Below are 13,224 nucleotides of genomic sequence, written 5' to 3' on the forward strand. Positions count from 1 at the left end.
TACCAGAAGTGTGGTCATCCAGCCACACCCACCTTTTGCTTCTTATTCTGTTTACCTTGTTTGTTGTCAAAAGCCAGGGCTTTTTTTGTAGCAGGAACTCCTTTGCATGTTAGGCCACACACCCCTAATGTAGCCAATTCTTGCAGGGCTCTTTTTGTAGCAGGTACTCATTTGCATATTAAGCGACACACACCCTAATGTAGCCAATCCTCCAAGAGCTTACAGAGCTCTTCTTACAGGGGCCTCTGTAAGCTCTTGGAGGATTGGCTACATTAGGGGTGTGTTTCAGGGCTCTTTTTGTAGCAGGAAATCCTTTGCATGTTAGGCCACACACCCCTAATGTAGCCAATTCTAATGAGTTTCTGCTGTTGGGTGTGGCCTGTTATGCTAATGAACTCCTGCTGGGCGTGGCCAACTCAGGAGTCAGCCGGAACTCCGTTCCTGTGCGTGCCTGCCCAAAAATAGCCCTGGTAGTAGTACTGTTCTCTATGGTCTTTGAACACAGACCTATAAACATTTACTCATACTTATGAAATATATTTTATACAATGAATGTTACTTATGATAGCTATTTGCAATATAAAAAGCATCACAAAATGTGTCAAAATTGATAGAACCGTGGTTTTTCTTCGGCGAGTTACAGTTTTTCTCAACCTCCAGGTTATAGCTAGAGATCTTCTGCTATTACAACTGATGTCGCTTCACCTGGACAAAATGGCCACATTGAAAGGTGGGTTCTAAGGCATTATAGAAGAGAAGGAGAAGAGGTTGGATTCATTCCCCACCCTTCACTCGGAGTCTCAGTGGCTTACAAGTCCTTTCCCGCCCCCTCCCCACAAAAGACACCCTGTGAGGTGGGTGGGGCTGAGAGAGCTCTGACAGAAACTGCTCTTTCAAGGACAGCTCTTATCAGAACTACGGCTTGCCCAAGGTAATCCAGCAGGTGCAAGTGGAGGAGTTGGGAATTAAACCCGGTTCTCCCAGATTAGAGTCTGCACACTTAACCACCACAGCAAAGGAGGAGGAGGAGAAAGAGGAGGAGGAGGAGGAGAAGATAGGATTTATACCCTGACTTCTGAGTCTCAGAGCGGCTTACAAACTCCTTTCCCTTCCCCTCCCCACAACAGACACCCTAACCCTGAGAGAGCTCTGACAGAAACTGCTCTTTTTCAAGAACAGCTCTGTCAGAACTATGGCTTGCCCCAGGTCATCCAGCAGCTGCTGTGCCAGAGCTTGTGACTGACCCAAGGTCACACCAGCAGGTGCAAGTGGAGGAGTGGGGACTCAAACCCGGTTCTCCCAGATTAGAGCCCGCCCACTTAACCACTGCGCCAACCACACTGAAGCCCTTCCCTTCCCTAAACTCCGCCCTCCTCAGGTTCCACCCCCCCAAAAAACTTCAGGTATTTCCCAACCTGGAGCTGGCAACCCTAATTTTTAGGGTGGTGGGGCTGCAGGAGACCCATCGCCCTCCAGCCCCCGCGGAGCAACCAGCCAAGAAGAGGCCCAGGCAGAGGGCCGGGCCTGAAGACCACTCACCGAGCCCAGGAGTGAGGAGCGAGGCTGGGAGCAAGGAAGGCGGCTCCGGAGTGAGGAAAATGGCGGCGGAGAGCCTGGGCGAGGCTGGGAGCTTGGCAGGAGCGAAGAGCAGGGGGACCACCCGAGCCGCCTGATCGTGCCGAGGAGCAGTGGCGAAAAAGGCACACCAACGAGGATGCCAAGGAGCCTGAGGATGGCAGGAAGCAAACACCGAGGCATCGGGCTGGGAGACCACACCCACCCAGGCAGGGGTCATTTCCTGCGGGAGCGCACAGGAGCGGAGCTCCGGCAGTAAAGAGCTCAGGGGGCGGGCACATGCAGCAAGCCCCACCCCCCGCTCCCAGCAGCCCTCAGTCAGAGCAAGAAGCAGCCAGGTAAGCTGCAGAGCCCCCCTCCCCCATAGCTAGCAATCCCAAACAGTCTGGTGGAGCCTGAGTGGTGGGTGTTGCCTTCTGACACACTTCCGGTGATGTCAGGGGGTGTGGCATATGCAAATGAGTTATGCTAATGAGCTCCTGCACCTCTTTTTCTACAAAATGACCCCTGCTCCCAGGACCCTCAGCAGGGGACAGCAAGGATGGGTTGGGAGGGAGGCTGGCATCGGCAGATGTAAAACAGTTGTCAAAGTAATAACCAAAGAAATAACCCTGCTGGTGGACTTCCTGATGGCGCCTGGGCTTTGGCCACTGTGTGACACAGAGTTTTGGACTGGATGGGCCACTGGCCTGATGCAACATGGCTTCTTTTGTGTTCTTACATCTGGGGCAGTGGTGCTCTCTATTCTGGGTGCTTGAAGGGCAACAGTGGGAGGGTTTCTGAAGTTCTGGCCTCACTGGTGGACCTCCTGAGGGCACCTGGTATTTTTGGCCACTGTGTGACACAGAGTGTTGAACTGGATGGGCCACTGGCCTGATCCAACATGGCTTCTCTCGTGTTCTTACATCTGGGGCAGTGATGCTCTGTATTCTGGGTGCTTGGAGGGCAACAGTGGGAGGGTTTCTGAAGTTCTGGCCTCACTGGTGGACCTCCTGATGGCACCTGGTATTTTGGGCCGCTGTGTGACTAAGAGTGTTGGACTGGATGGGCCATTGGCCTGATCCAACATGGCTTCTCTTGTGTTCTTACATCTGGGGCAGTGATGCTCTGTACTCTTGGTGATTGGGGGACAACAGTGGGATGGCTTTTGGAGTTCTGGTCCCACTGGTGGACCTCCGGATAGAACCTGGGCTTTGACCACCGTGTGACACAGAGTGTTGGACTGGATGGACCATTGGCCTGATCCAACACGGCTTCTCTCATGTTCTTATGTCTGGAGCAGTGATGCTGTGTATTCTTGGTGCTTGGGGGGCAACAGTGGGAGGGCTTCTGAAGTTGGTGACCAGGATGGACCATTGGCCTGATCCAACATGGCTTCTCTCATGTTCTTACATCTGGGGCAGTGATGCGCTGTACTCTTGGTGCTTGGGGGACAACAGTGGGATGGCTTTTGGAGTTCTGGTCCCACTGGTGGACCTCCCGATAGAACCTGGGCTTTGACCACCGTGTGACACAGAGTGTTGGACTGGATGGACCATTGGCCTGATCCAACACGGCTTCTCTCATGTTCTTATGTCTGGAGCAGTGATGCTGTGTATTCTTGGTGCTTGGGGGGCAACAGTGGAAGGGCTTCTGAAGTTGGTGGACCTCCTGATGGCACTTGGGTTTTGGCCAGTGTGTGACACAGAGTGTTGGATTGTGCTGGCCACTGGCCTGATCTAACATGTCTTCTTTTACATTCTTATGTTCTTAACCATAATTAGAAGCTTTAAAAAAAGAAGGAAAAACGTTCAAATCCAAGCATCCTTAATTGTGACAGTCTGATGAATGTTCACAGATCAGAAGTAAGGTCTGCCCGCTGGATCCCACTTCCTGACTCCGCGTGCGAATTCAACAAATTCAGACTGAATATCCGAAAAGAGCTCACCCGGCCCCAATACAAGCCCTCCGTTCAAAACCGTGAACTGGCTGTCCAGGGTCACATGCCACACATATTGCACGGACAGAATCCCGTAAGTTAATTATACGTTTTGTGAACAAGCACTTCCTTTGTCTGCCTGGGACTTTCTGCCAATCAGTTACACTGGAGGACTCTCTAGGGTCCGTGAGAGTGAATCATTTTTCTCTCATCACTCCTGTCACATCATCCATAATATTCAACACCTCCACCTTGTCTCCCTTTAATCATCTTCTTTTTTCTAACCTAGAGAACCCTGACTTCTTATCCCTCTCTCAAGAAAGATGATGCTTTCGCCTCCTGATTTTAAGAGACAATCTTGTGTGGTCTTGTTTTTTTCTATTCAAAGCACGGAGTTGGCAAGTGTTTTTGCCCAAATAGTATCTTTTTTTGCAAGGACATCACATCTATCAATCAAAGGGCTGCATTGTTGAACACTGCAGACAGGGCGAGCATATGCAGTGATAAATGTTTGCACACCCTCTGAAGGTGTAGTATGTATTGTTTGTTTGTTTGTTGTTGTTGTTCAGTCGGACAGTCGAGTCCGACGCTTCGTGACCCCATGGACCACATCATGCCAGGCCCTCCTGTCCTCTGTCATCCTCCGGAGTTTGCTCAACTTCATATTCCCTTTGTCGTCCCCTTTTTCTTTTACCTTGTACCTTGTACATGTACTAGTACCATAAGTCCTACTGTTCTTACATATGTTGACTCTCACCCTGCTGGATGCTTTGAATCTTGTCCTGCTGCTTCATGCCCAATGTAACTTCTAAACTTGACTACTGCAACGAGCTCTACATGGGGCTGCCCTTGAAGATAATTGAGATGTTCCAAATGGTTTAGAATGCAACTATGTGCCTCCTGTCACGAAAGGGAGTGATGTTTGGTGTAGTGGTTAGGACTCTAACCTGGGAGAACCGTGTTTGATTCCCCACTCCTCCACTTGCAGCTGCTTGCATGACCTTGGGTCAGTCACAGTTCTCTCAGAGCTGTTCTGAAAAGCGCAGTTCTCTCAGAGCGCTCTCAGCCCCACCTCCCTCCTCATGGGGTGTCTATGGTGGGGAGAGAAAGGAAAAAGAGACTGTAAGCCGCTCTGAGACTCCAAGTGAAGGGCAGGGTATAAATCCAATCTCCGCCTCCTCCTCCTTCTATCAACCTGGACTGCCTTGATTACATTGGTTGGCAGTTCTCTTCTGAATTTGATTCAAGGTGCTGGTTTTAAACTTTTTGAATGGGAACCAAGTATTCAGAGGACTGCGTATGAGCCAGTGCATCCATTAAAATCATTACCCCAGGCCCTGCTTGCTGTGACATCAAGGCATTGAGTAAGAATGGCAGTGTCCATCACCAGGGATTGCCACTGACCGCCAGAAACTCTTTCCAGAATCATAGAGTCGGAAGGGACCTCCAGGGTCATCTAGTCCAACCCCCTGCACAAGGCAGGAAATTCACAAAGACCTCCCCCCCCCCAATCAATGATTGCTGTTCCACGCTCAGAAGATGACAAGAAACCTCCAGGATCCCCGGCCAAACTGGCCTGGAGAAAAATGGCTCCCATCCTGACCCCAAAGTGGCAATCAGCATTTCCCTGGGTGTGTAAGAAAGGGCCACGAGAACTAAGCACTGAGGCAACCCTTCCTGCCCTCCCTCTCGTGATCTGCCTAAATTGACAGAATCCGCATTGCTGTCCGGTGGCCATCTGGCCTCTGTTTGGAAACCTCCAAAGATGGAGAGCCCACCACCACCCAAAGAAGCCCGTTCCACTGGGGAACCACAGGAGAACCATATAAAAAGTTATCTTCTCCATAATTTCAAGCAGGGATTAAAACATAGGAACACAGATCTGCAAGGGACCTCAAGGGTCATCTATTCCAACCAACAAGGCAGGAAATTCAGAACGAAGCACTCTTTCTCAAGTAGACATTCAATTGAACCTCCCGAAGCTGCTTCCTGGTGAGTCAGACTGTCGGTCGATTGATCTGAGCAGTGACTGTTCTGGCCGGTAGCAGCTCTCCAGGCTCTTGTGCAGAGGAAAGCCTTCCTCGGTTCCTTTTCTTTGGGAACCTTTAATTAGGGATGTCAAGGACCAAACCTGGGACCTTCTACATGCAAAGCAGATGATCTGCCAGCCAGCCACAATAAAGCAGCAGTGCTTTACCCAAGACTGCAGGCTTGTTATAGTGGCAACACTTTTGTTGTTGTCGTCAAGTCACAGCCAACTCATAGCTTGTCTGTAAGGTTTTCAAGGCAAGAGATGTTCACAGTTGGTTTGCATTGCCTGCCTCTGCGTAGCAACCCTGGACTTCCTTGGTGGTCTCCTATCCAAATACTAAATGCTTAGCTTCTGAGAACTGATGAGATCGGGCTCACGTGGTCTATCCAGGTCAGGGCAGATGAACTCCTCCACTTGCACCTGCTGGCTGACCTTCGACAAGCCATAGTTCTGGCACAGCTGTTCTTGTAAAAGAGCAGTTTCTGCGAGAGCTCTCTCAGCCCCACCTACCTCACAGGGTGTCTGTTGTGGGGAGGGGAAGGAGTTTGTAAGCTGTTCTGAGACTCCTTTGGGTAGTGAAAGGCGGGGTATAAATCCAATCTCTCCTTCTTCTAAGCCAGTTTGGTGTAGTGGTTAGGAGCGCGGACTCTAATCTGGGAGAACCGGGTTTGATTTCCGACTCCTCCACATGCAGCTGCTGGTGTGACCTTGGGTCGGTTACAAGTTCTCTCAGAGCTGTTCTCTCAAGGGCAGTAGAGCTCTCTCAGCCCCACCTACCTCACAGGGTGTCTGTTGTGGGGAGGGGAAGGAGTTTGTAAGCTGTTCTGAGACTCCTTTGGGTAGTGAAAGGCGGGGTATAAATCCAATCTCTTCGTCTCTTCTTCTCTTCCTTCATTTGTTTTTAATTTGTGAACTAGACATGATGTTTGTGCCATATACTGATTCTGGCCATGTCTGGTTGTACTTTCATAATTTTTTTGGGGAAAAGAGGATTAGGTGCTTGCTAGGGCAGCAGCGCTGAGTTTTTCTGCCCGCTTTGAAATGTTCTACTTATCATTACTTTATTATTTATTGAATTTATAACCCGCTCTCCTCGGAAACCATGTTCAGAGTGGAGAACATTATTTGCAAAACATTCCGTTCATAAAACTGGTACATAGTTGCAATAAAATACAATATTAAACATAATAGGGACGCCAGACCTGGGTTGGGAAGTACCTGGAGATTTTGGGGGCGGAGCCTAAAGAGGGTGGGGTTTGGGAAGCGGAGGAACTTCAATGAGGTATAATGCCAGAGCGTAGTCACCAAGACTTGTAAAGAAAAAGCTTCCTATGTATTATAATCTAAAGCATTGCAACATCATTAATAAATCATAAGAAAATCCTCGTTCATGGGTACATAATCAACGTCGTCTCCGGATTATATAACAACGTTTCAAAATCGGATCTTCCTCAGGAGATATTAGGAGCTGCGGTGGCTCAAGTGGTTAAGACGCTGAACTGCAGGCTGTGGAAGGTCGGTAGTTCAGCAGTTTGAGACCCGAGTGTGCCGCATGACGGAGTGAGCTCCCGTCTCCAGTTCCAGCTCCTGCCAACCTACCCTGTTTCCCTGAAAATAAGACCTACCCCCAAAATAAGCCCTAGCAGGATTTCTATGCATTTGCGGTATAAGCCCTAGTGTGTCTTCTTGAGAAAAAATAAATACAAGACAGTGTCTTATTTTTGGGAAAACATGGTAGCAGTTCAAAAGCAAGAAATTGCAAGTAGATAAACAGGTACCGCTTCGGTGGGAAGGTAACAGCGTTCCGTGCGCCTTGGTGTTTAGTCATGCCGGCCACATGACCACGGAAACGTCTTTGGACAGCGCTGGCTCTTCGGCTTGGAAACGGAGATGAGCACCGCAACCCTAGAGTTGGACTCAACTGGCTTTCGAGCAAGGGAGACCTTTACTTTTACCTTTTACAGATTAGAGTAGTACAAAAGCTCTCTGTGTTCATGAAGTGCTTGAAAACACGCCCGGGATCCATTTAGAAGCATAGCAGCGTATTTGAGCCTGAACATTTATCGAGACCAGCGTCTTATCTGAATGTAGCAAACTAGCTCCATCCAGTTTAGACAGAGCGCTAGAAGCCCTGAGCCTGCCCTTCCTCTTTGTACGGCGCTCTCTGACGATAAAGAACTTCTGCTTCTTGTCTGAGTAACAAACCTCCGCGGGCTCTCATTCCCCGAGCAGCCAGAAGGTAGAATTCCGCTGTGCAGAGACTCCACCGGGCTTTCGAGTTGGAGGAGAAAATGCCAGGCTAGACGGACTCGCACTCTGAAAGCATCGGGGGGATCAACGGGCAGAAAAGTTAGGACTCACCGGCATTGTCTGGCTTCCGTGCAAGGCATTGATGGCCGCCTGGGCTTCCGCATGCGAGGAATATTTCACAAACGCACAACCTGCAGGGGAGAGAGAGAGAGAGACAGAGCACACAATAAGAACAGGCTTCAAGTGGAGCAGGGTGGTGGGGGTGTAGGAGGATTCATACTCTGGTGCGTTTGGGGTCCGCTTTACCAAACCGCTTCCCAAACTTACTTCTGCGGCTTGCTGTCTTTTTAGACAACCTCCAGTCCGGTCAGATTTCTACGAATCAGAACTTTCACTTTAAAAAGATGTAATTCCCATCAGGGTTGCAGTGGATGTTCACTGGAGTGGGGGTTGGCGGCTCTTGATTGGGAAATACCTGGGGATTTCAGGGGTGGCGCCTCGGGAGGGTGGGATTTGGGGAGCACCACAGAGCCCACTCTTCAAACCAGCCATTTTCTCCAGGGGAAATGATCTCTGCAGCCTGGAGATCAATGGTCATTCCCAGAGATCTCCAGGTCCCACCTGGAGGTTGGCAAACCTCCCTGGAGAAGGCCATAAGGACCACATCGCTTCCGTCTTGCTCCATCTCCATATGTTCACAATCTATTTCTTGGCCCACTTCAAGGTGCTAGCGTTGATCTTTAAAGCCTTATATACTTTGGAACTGGCATACCTAGGATCGCTGGCCCTTGAAAACTGGCGGGAGGCTTGGTGGGGGGGGTGGAGACAGGAGGGAACGGTGTCATGCAATACCGCAACATCATCTCCAGCCAGAGAAACCCCCCCCCCCAAAGTGATATCACACAACACTGTAGGAACCTCCCTGGTTGTTATGGTCTTTATAACAGACAATGGTGTTGTGGGCCAGCTTGACCGGCCTGAGTCCAGTGTGGCTGAAGACTCTTCAGAAGAGGAGTCACATGCAGCCAGCTCTGAACCAGCTGAAGGTAGTGAATTAGAGATACAGAAGCCTCAAGATTCATTGCCGGCTGCTGACCTTGACCCACCCATGCCTAGCTCTGAAGTAGCCGACAAAGCACAGCTGAAGAACAGTAGCCCACCAGGCGCCCCCCCCCATTAATTGAACAGGGAAGGGAAAAGCTCTGGCAAGACTTAAGGACACACAGACAGAGTGCTCACCTCTTGGCTCAGGGAAAAAGCTCCAGCAAGATTTAAGGACACACAGACTGCTTGCCTCTTGGCTCGGTGACAGCTACTTCATGATAGCAGTTCTGAGTAAGTGCAGGAGCACCTCAGAGCAAATGGCTGTAAATCAGGCTAGTTAAGGATTCTCTCCTATATAATAAAATCGTTTTCATCTTGCAAGATTCCATTCACTCCAAAATCAGTTGGCTCCATGATGTGTCAATCACAAGGTGTCTCTATCTACTGGCTGTGTTGCCTGAGTTTTCTCCCACCCACTGCAGCCTAGGCCACTCATCTCTGATTGGGCCAGCGTTTCAAGGTCATTTGCATATGGAAGCTGATTGGACTTCACTCCATTCCGCACCTCAAATTCCCCCCCCCACGAGACAGTTGCAACTCTCAGTTGTATATGCGTCCTGGTGTATTCTGAGGTAAAATATATCCTCACTCACAACACATCACTTCCCCTTCAAAAGAAACAAACCCCATAACACAACCATGCCACACCATAAAAAAGACAGATCACACCACAAGCAGAATACCACGAGGCAAAAAATGATAGGAAACGGTGCCAGCAGTCACCCCATTACTGCCACAGATATGTACCTGAGAGCACTTCAGTGGATGGTGTGCAGGTCCCAGGTTCATGTTATAAAAGCTGCCTGGGGGATTATGGACCATTCACAGACTTTCTATCTTAACATACCTCACAGGGTTGTTGTGCAGATCATATGGGGGAGAGGAGAATGATGTCAGCTTAGGACTGCCAAGCCGCGGTGGGGGATCCGCATGTCTTCACAGGATCCCTGCCACGGGGGACAGCAATACGCGTTGCACCGCCGTCGCCAGGATATGACGCTACGCGTCGCTCTGGCAACAGGACTCCAAACAGCCCTGTTGCCAGAGCGACGTGTAGCGTCACATTCTGGCGCTGTCCCCTGCGGCAGAGATCCTGTGAAGACGTGCGGATCCCCCGCCGCGGCTTGGCAGCCCTATGTCAGCTGCTTTGGTTCCCACTGCAGGGAAAGACTGCCCTTTCCCTAGGCAGAGGCTGCGCGGGGGTGTGTGTGTGTGTAGACCTGAAGACAGACAGGCTGATAAAGGCAGGCTGATGGTTGCCTGGAAAGGACATAGGGTTGCCAACTCCAGGTTGGAAACTTCCAGGATATTTTATAGATGAAGCCTGCTGAGGGTGGGGGTCTGAGGAGGAGGAATACCATTGTCGCCAATCTCCAGGTGACAGCTGAAGAGCTCTTAAAGCTCTGGTGCTAATTCAAAGTGCTGGGGATGTGTTGCATTCTGAGAGGGGAGGAGATAAAGTTGCCGACTCTTGATTCTGCTTTTTGTACCTGCCTGACCTTGCTGATCAAAGACCTTGGACTGGCTTGACTCTGCGTTCCTGAACAACCCATGAATGCTGACTGTTTCAAAACTGGTATTTGACCCCTAGACTGGACACTTTACGGTAGTTTAGCTCTGCTGCCTTACTCTGCCTGTATCCCAGGAGAAACAATGACTGAGGGGTGACATGATAAGAGGTTTATAAGATTATGCATGGGATAGAGCAGGTAGAGAAAGCAGTACTTTCCCCCCTTTCTCACAAGACAAGAACTTGTGGGCACTCCATGAAATTGCTGAGCAGTTGGGTTAGGACGGACAAAAGGTAGTCCTTCTTCACCCAAAGAGTGATTAATACATGAAGTTCACTGCCACAGGAGGTGGTGGCGGCCGCTACAAGCATGGACAACTTCAAGAGGGAATTAGATAAACATATGGAGCAGAGGTCCACCACTGGCTATTAGCCACAAGGTATAGAGAGGAACGCTCGATCTGGGGCAAGTGAGGCACTGAATTCTTGGTGCTTGGGGGGCAGCAACAGTGGGAGGGCTTCTAGTGTCCTGGCCCCACTGGTGGACCTCCTGATGGCACCTGGTATTTCTGGCCACTGTGTGACAAGAGTGTTGGACTGGATGGGCCATTGGCCTGATCCAACATTGGCTTCTCTGATGTTCTTATGACAGTTGGAAGAGAGACTGGAGTCTTCACACACTGTCAGTAGACAATGATAGAAGAGGACAGAGCAATATCCCTCAGGGGGAGGAATTCCATAATTTTGGTGTCATGACTCAAAAGGCGCTCACTCGGGTTGCCACCCATGTAGCCACCTGCAATGCTCTAGGAATCCCTCTGATCTCTATGGTTTTCATCATAGATCACTCTGATCTCTAAGAAGAAGAAGAAGAGGAAGAGATTGGATTTATGCCCCGCCCTTCACTACCCAAGGGAGTCTCAGAGCGGCTTACAAACTCCTTTCCCTTCCCCTCCCCACAACAGACAACCCTGTGAGGTGGGTGGGGCTGAGAGAACTCTTGACAGAAACTGCTCTTTTTCAAGGACAGCTGTGCCAGAGCTTGTGACTGACCCAAGGTCACATCAGCAGGTGCAAGTGGAGGAGCGGGGAATCAAACCCGGTTCTCCCAGATTAGAGTCAGCACACTTAACCACTACACCAAACTGGTTTTCACCACAGCGATCGGAGAGGAGGATTCCTAGAGTGTTGCATGACACTTCTGGTTTTCCCCGCTGAACATGATGCTGTGTTGTGACACAGTTCCCCTCACTCCGTTTGCTCCCATTGTTCATAAGAGCAGTGGTGGGAGTTTGGGAGTGAAGGACCAGCGGTTCTGAAGCACAGAGAGCCGCTCTCCGTTGGATGACACTGTTCCTAAACAACCTGTCTCCAATTTTTCTGCTGCATTTCATTTCACCTCCTCCTGAGCGGCTAAAGCTCAGGTCACCTCCCCCACCCCCTTTAATGCAACTTTCTCCTCTCATCCATTACAGTGATGAAGATTTCTCTCTGCTGTGTTACAGAAATGATGTCTGTTCACGTTGCCGCCTGTCAAAATAGCAGGTGACATATGAACTGCCTCTGCAGGGCTCGGTATCATCGGCGGCGGCTTGCAGGTGATGATAGAATACAAGCAGATCAATATTTAATGCCAGGTGAAGGATGGCTTTCCCGTCCAAACTGAAGGGAAGACTCTCCGTTTAGGATGGAGCCCATCGCCGTTGATTTTGGAGCTCCGTCCCGGGAGCCGTCTCCCACATTTAGGGCTGCCAGCCTCAAGGCGGGGCCTGGAGTGACAACGGATCACGAACCAAAAAGGGCTAAGCTAAACCATATATATAAAAGTACAAATATTGATTAAGGTGTACACCAATGTTCCTTGTAAGCTGTGGAGTCTTGTGAGCAACAATTCTACTTTGTGAGCCACTGGCATTAAAGTTGTGAGCGAGTGATTTGGCTACTGCATAAATTAGTCTGCTCTGGAGCCCTCCTTCCTGAGCTAGGGCAAAAATGTGTGAGCCGGAGGCTAAAAACCCGTGAGCTGGCTCACACTAACTCGCTTAGAGGGAACACTGGTGTACACATGTTAAAAAAATGTCCTGATTAAAAATTACTTTGTCTAAGATCAGACTATAAAAGCTTATCCACTATACATACATATGATGGGTAAATACTTTACAACTGAAGACCAAACGCATTTCGGCCCCTAAGGGCCTTCCTCAGTGGTCACTATTATCTATATATTCTAGATACGCATTCAAAGACCTGTTACAGAGTTTTAGTACACATATAATTAAACCGGATGTTGTTTCCTGAAATTATTCAAAGAAAAATAGAGGGGGAGGGGGAAGAAAAGAGAAGAAACTTCATTATTCTGTCCAAATGTATAAAAGAAATTATTATTGAATAAAAAATGATTCTATCAAAGATAAAGTTACCTTGTATACTTATAATTGGACTCCTGGTATTAGTGATGGGCCATAGGTATAGCCATATCACCCCCACAACTTATTCTGAATTAAAAAGTGAAATGAAATTGTAAAAAAAAAAAATTGTCAGTCAAATTGTATAATTAATCTCACCCAAATTGAAATGAAAATAATTACATTGGCTAACAAACCTGGTAACAGCAATTTTGTAGGTCTGACTGAGTGACAACATTTTTTTTTACATTTTTTTTACAATTTCATTTCACTTTTTAATTCAGAATAAGTTGTGGAGGTGATCTGGCTATACCTATGGCCCATCACTAATACCAGGAGTCCAATTATAAGTATACAAGGTAACTTTATCTTTGATAGATATATTTTACTTCCTTTGTAGCCCACCTTAAGAACATAAGAGATGCCAATG

The 13,224-nt window shown here is 48.9% G+C and overlaps 1 protein-coding gene across 1 annotated transcript in view; it reads right to left on the bottom strand.

Annotated features, from left to right (window-relative positions):
• The window catches only part of LOC107121345 (CUGBP Elav-like family member 4), a 126,586-nt gene that overhangs the window by 97,130 nt on the left and 16,232 nt on the right, over positions 1-13,224 (bottom strand). The window contains exon 3 of the mRNA XM_015424258.1: positions 7,887-7,966. Within this exon, the coding sequence (XP_015279744.1) occupies positions 7,887-7,966 (80 nt within the window). The remainder of the gene's footprint in view (positions 1-7,886; positions 7,967-13,224) is intronic.

This window comes from Gekko japonicus, unplaced genomic scaffold (genome assembly GCF_001447785.1).
Source record: "Gekko japonicus isolate JY-2015 unplaced genomic scaffold, Gekko_japonicus_V1.1 scaffold2062, whole genome shotgun sequence".
Classification (NCBI taxonomy): Eukaryota; Metazoa; Chordata; class Lepidosauria; order Squamata; family Gekkonidae; genus Gekko; species Gekko japonicus.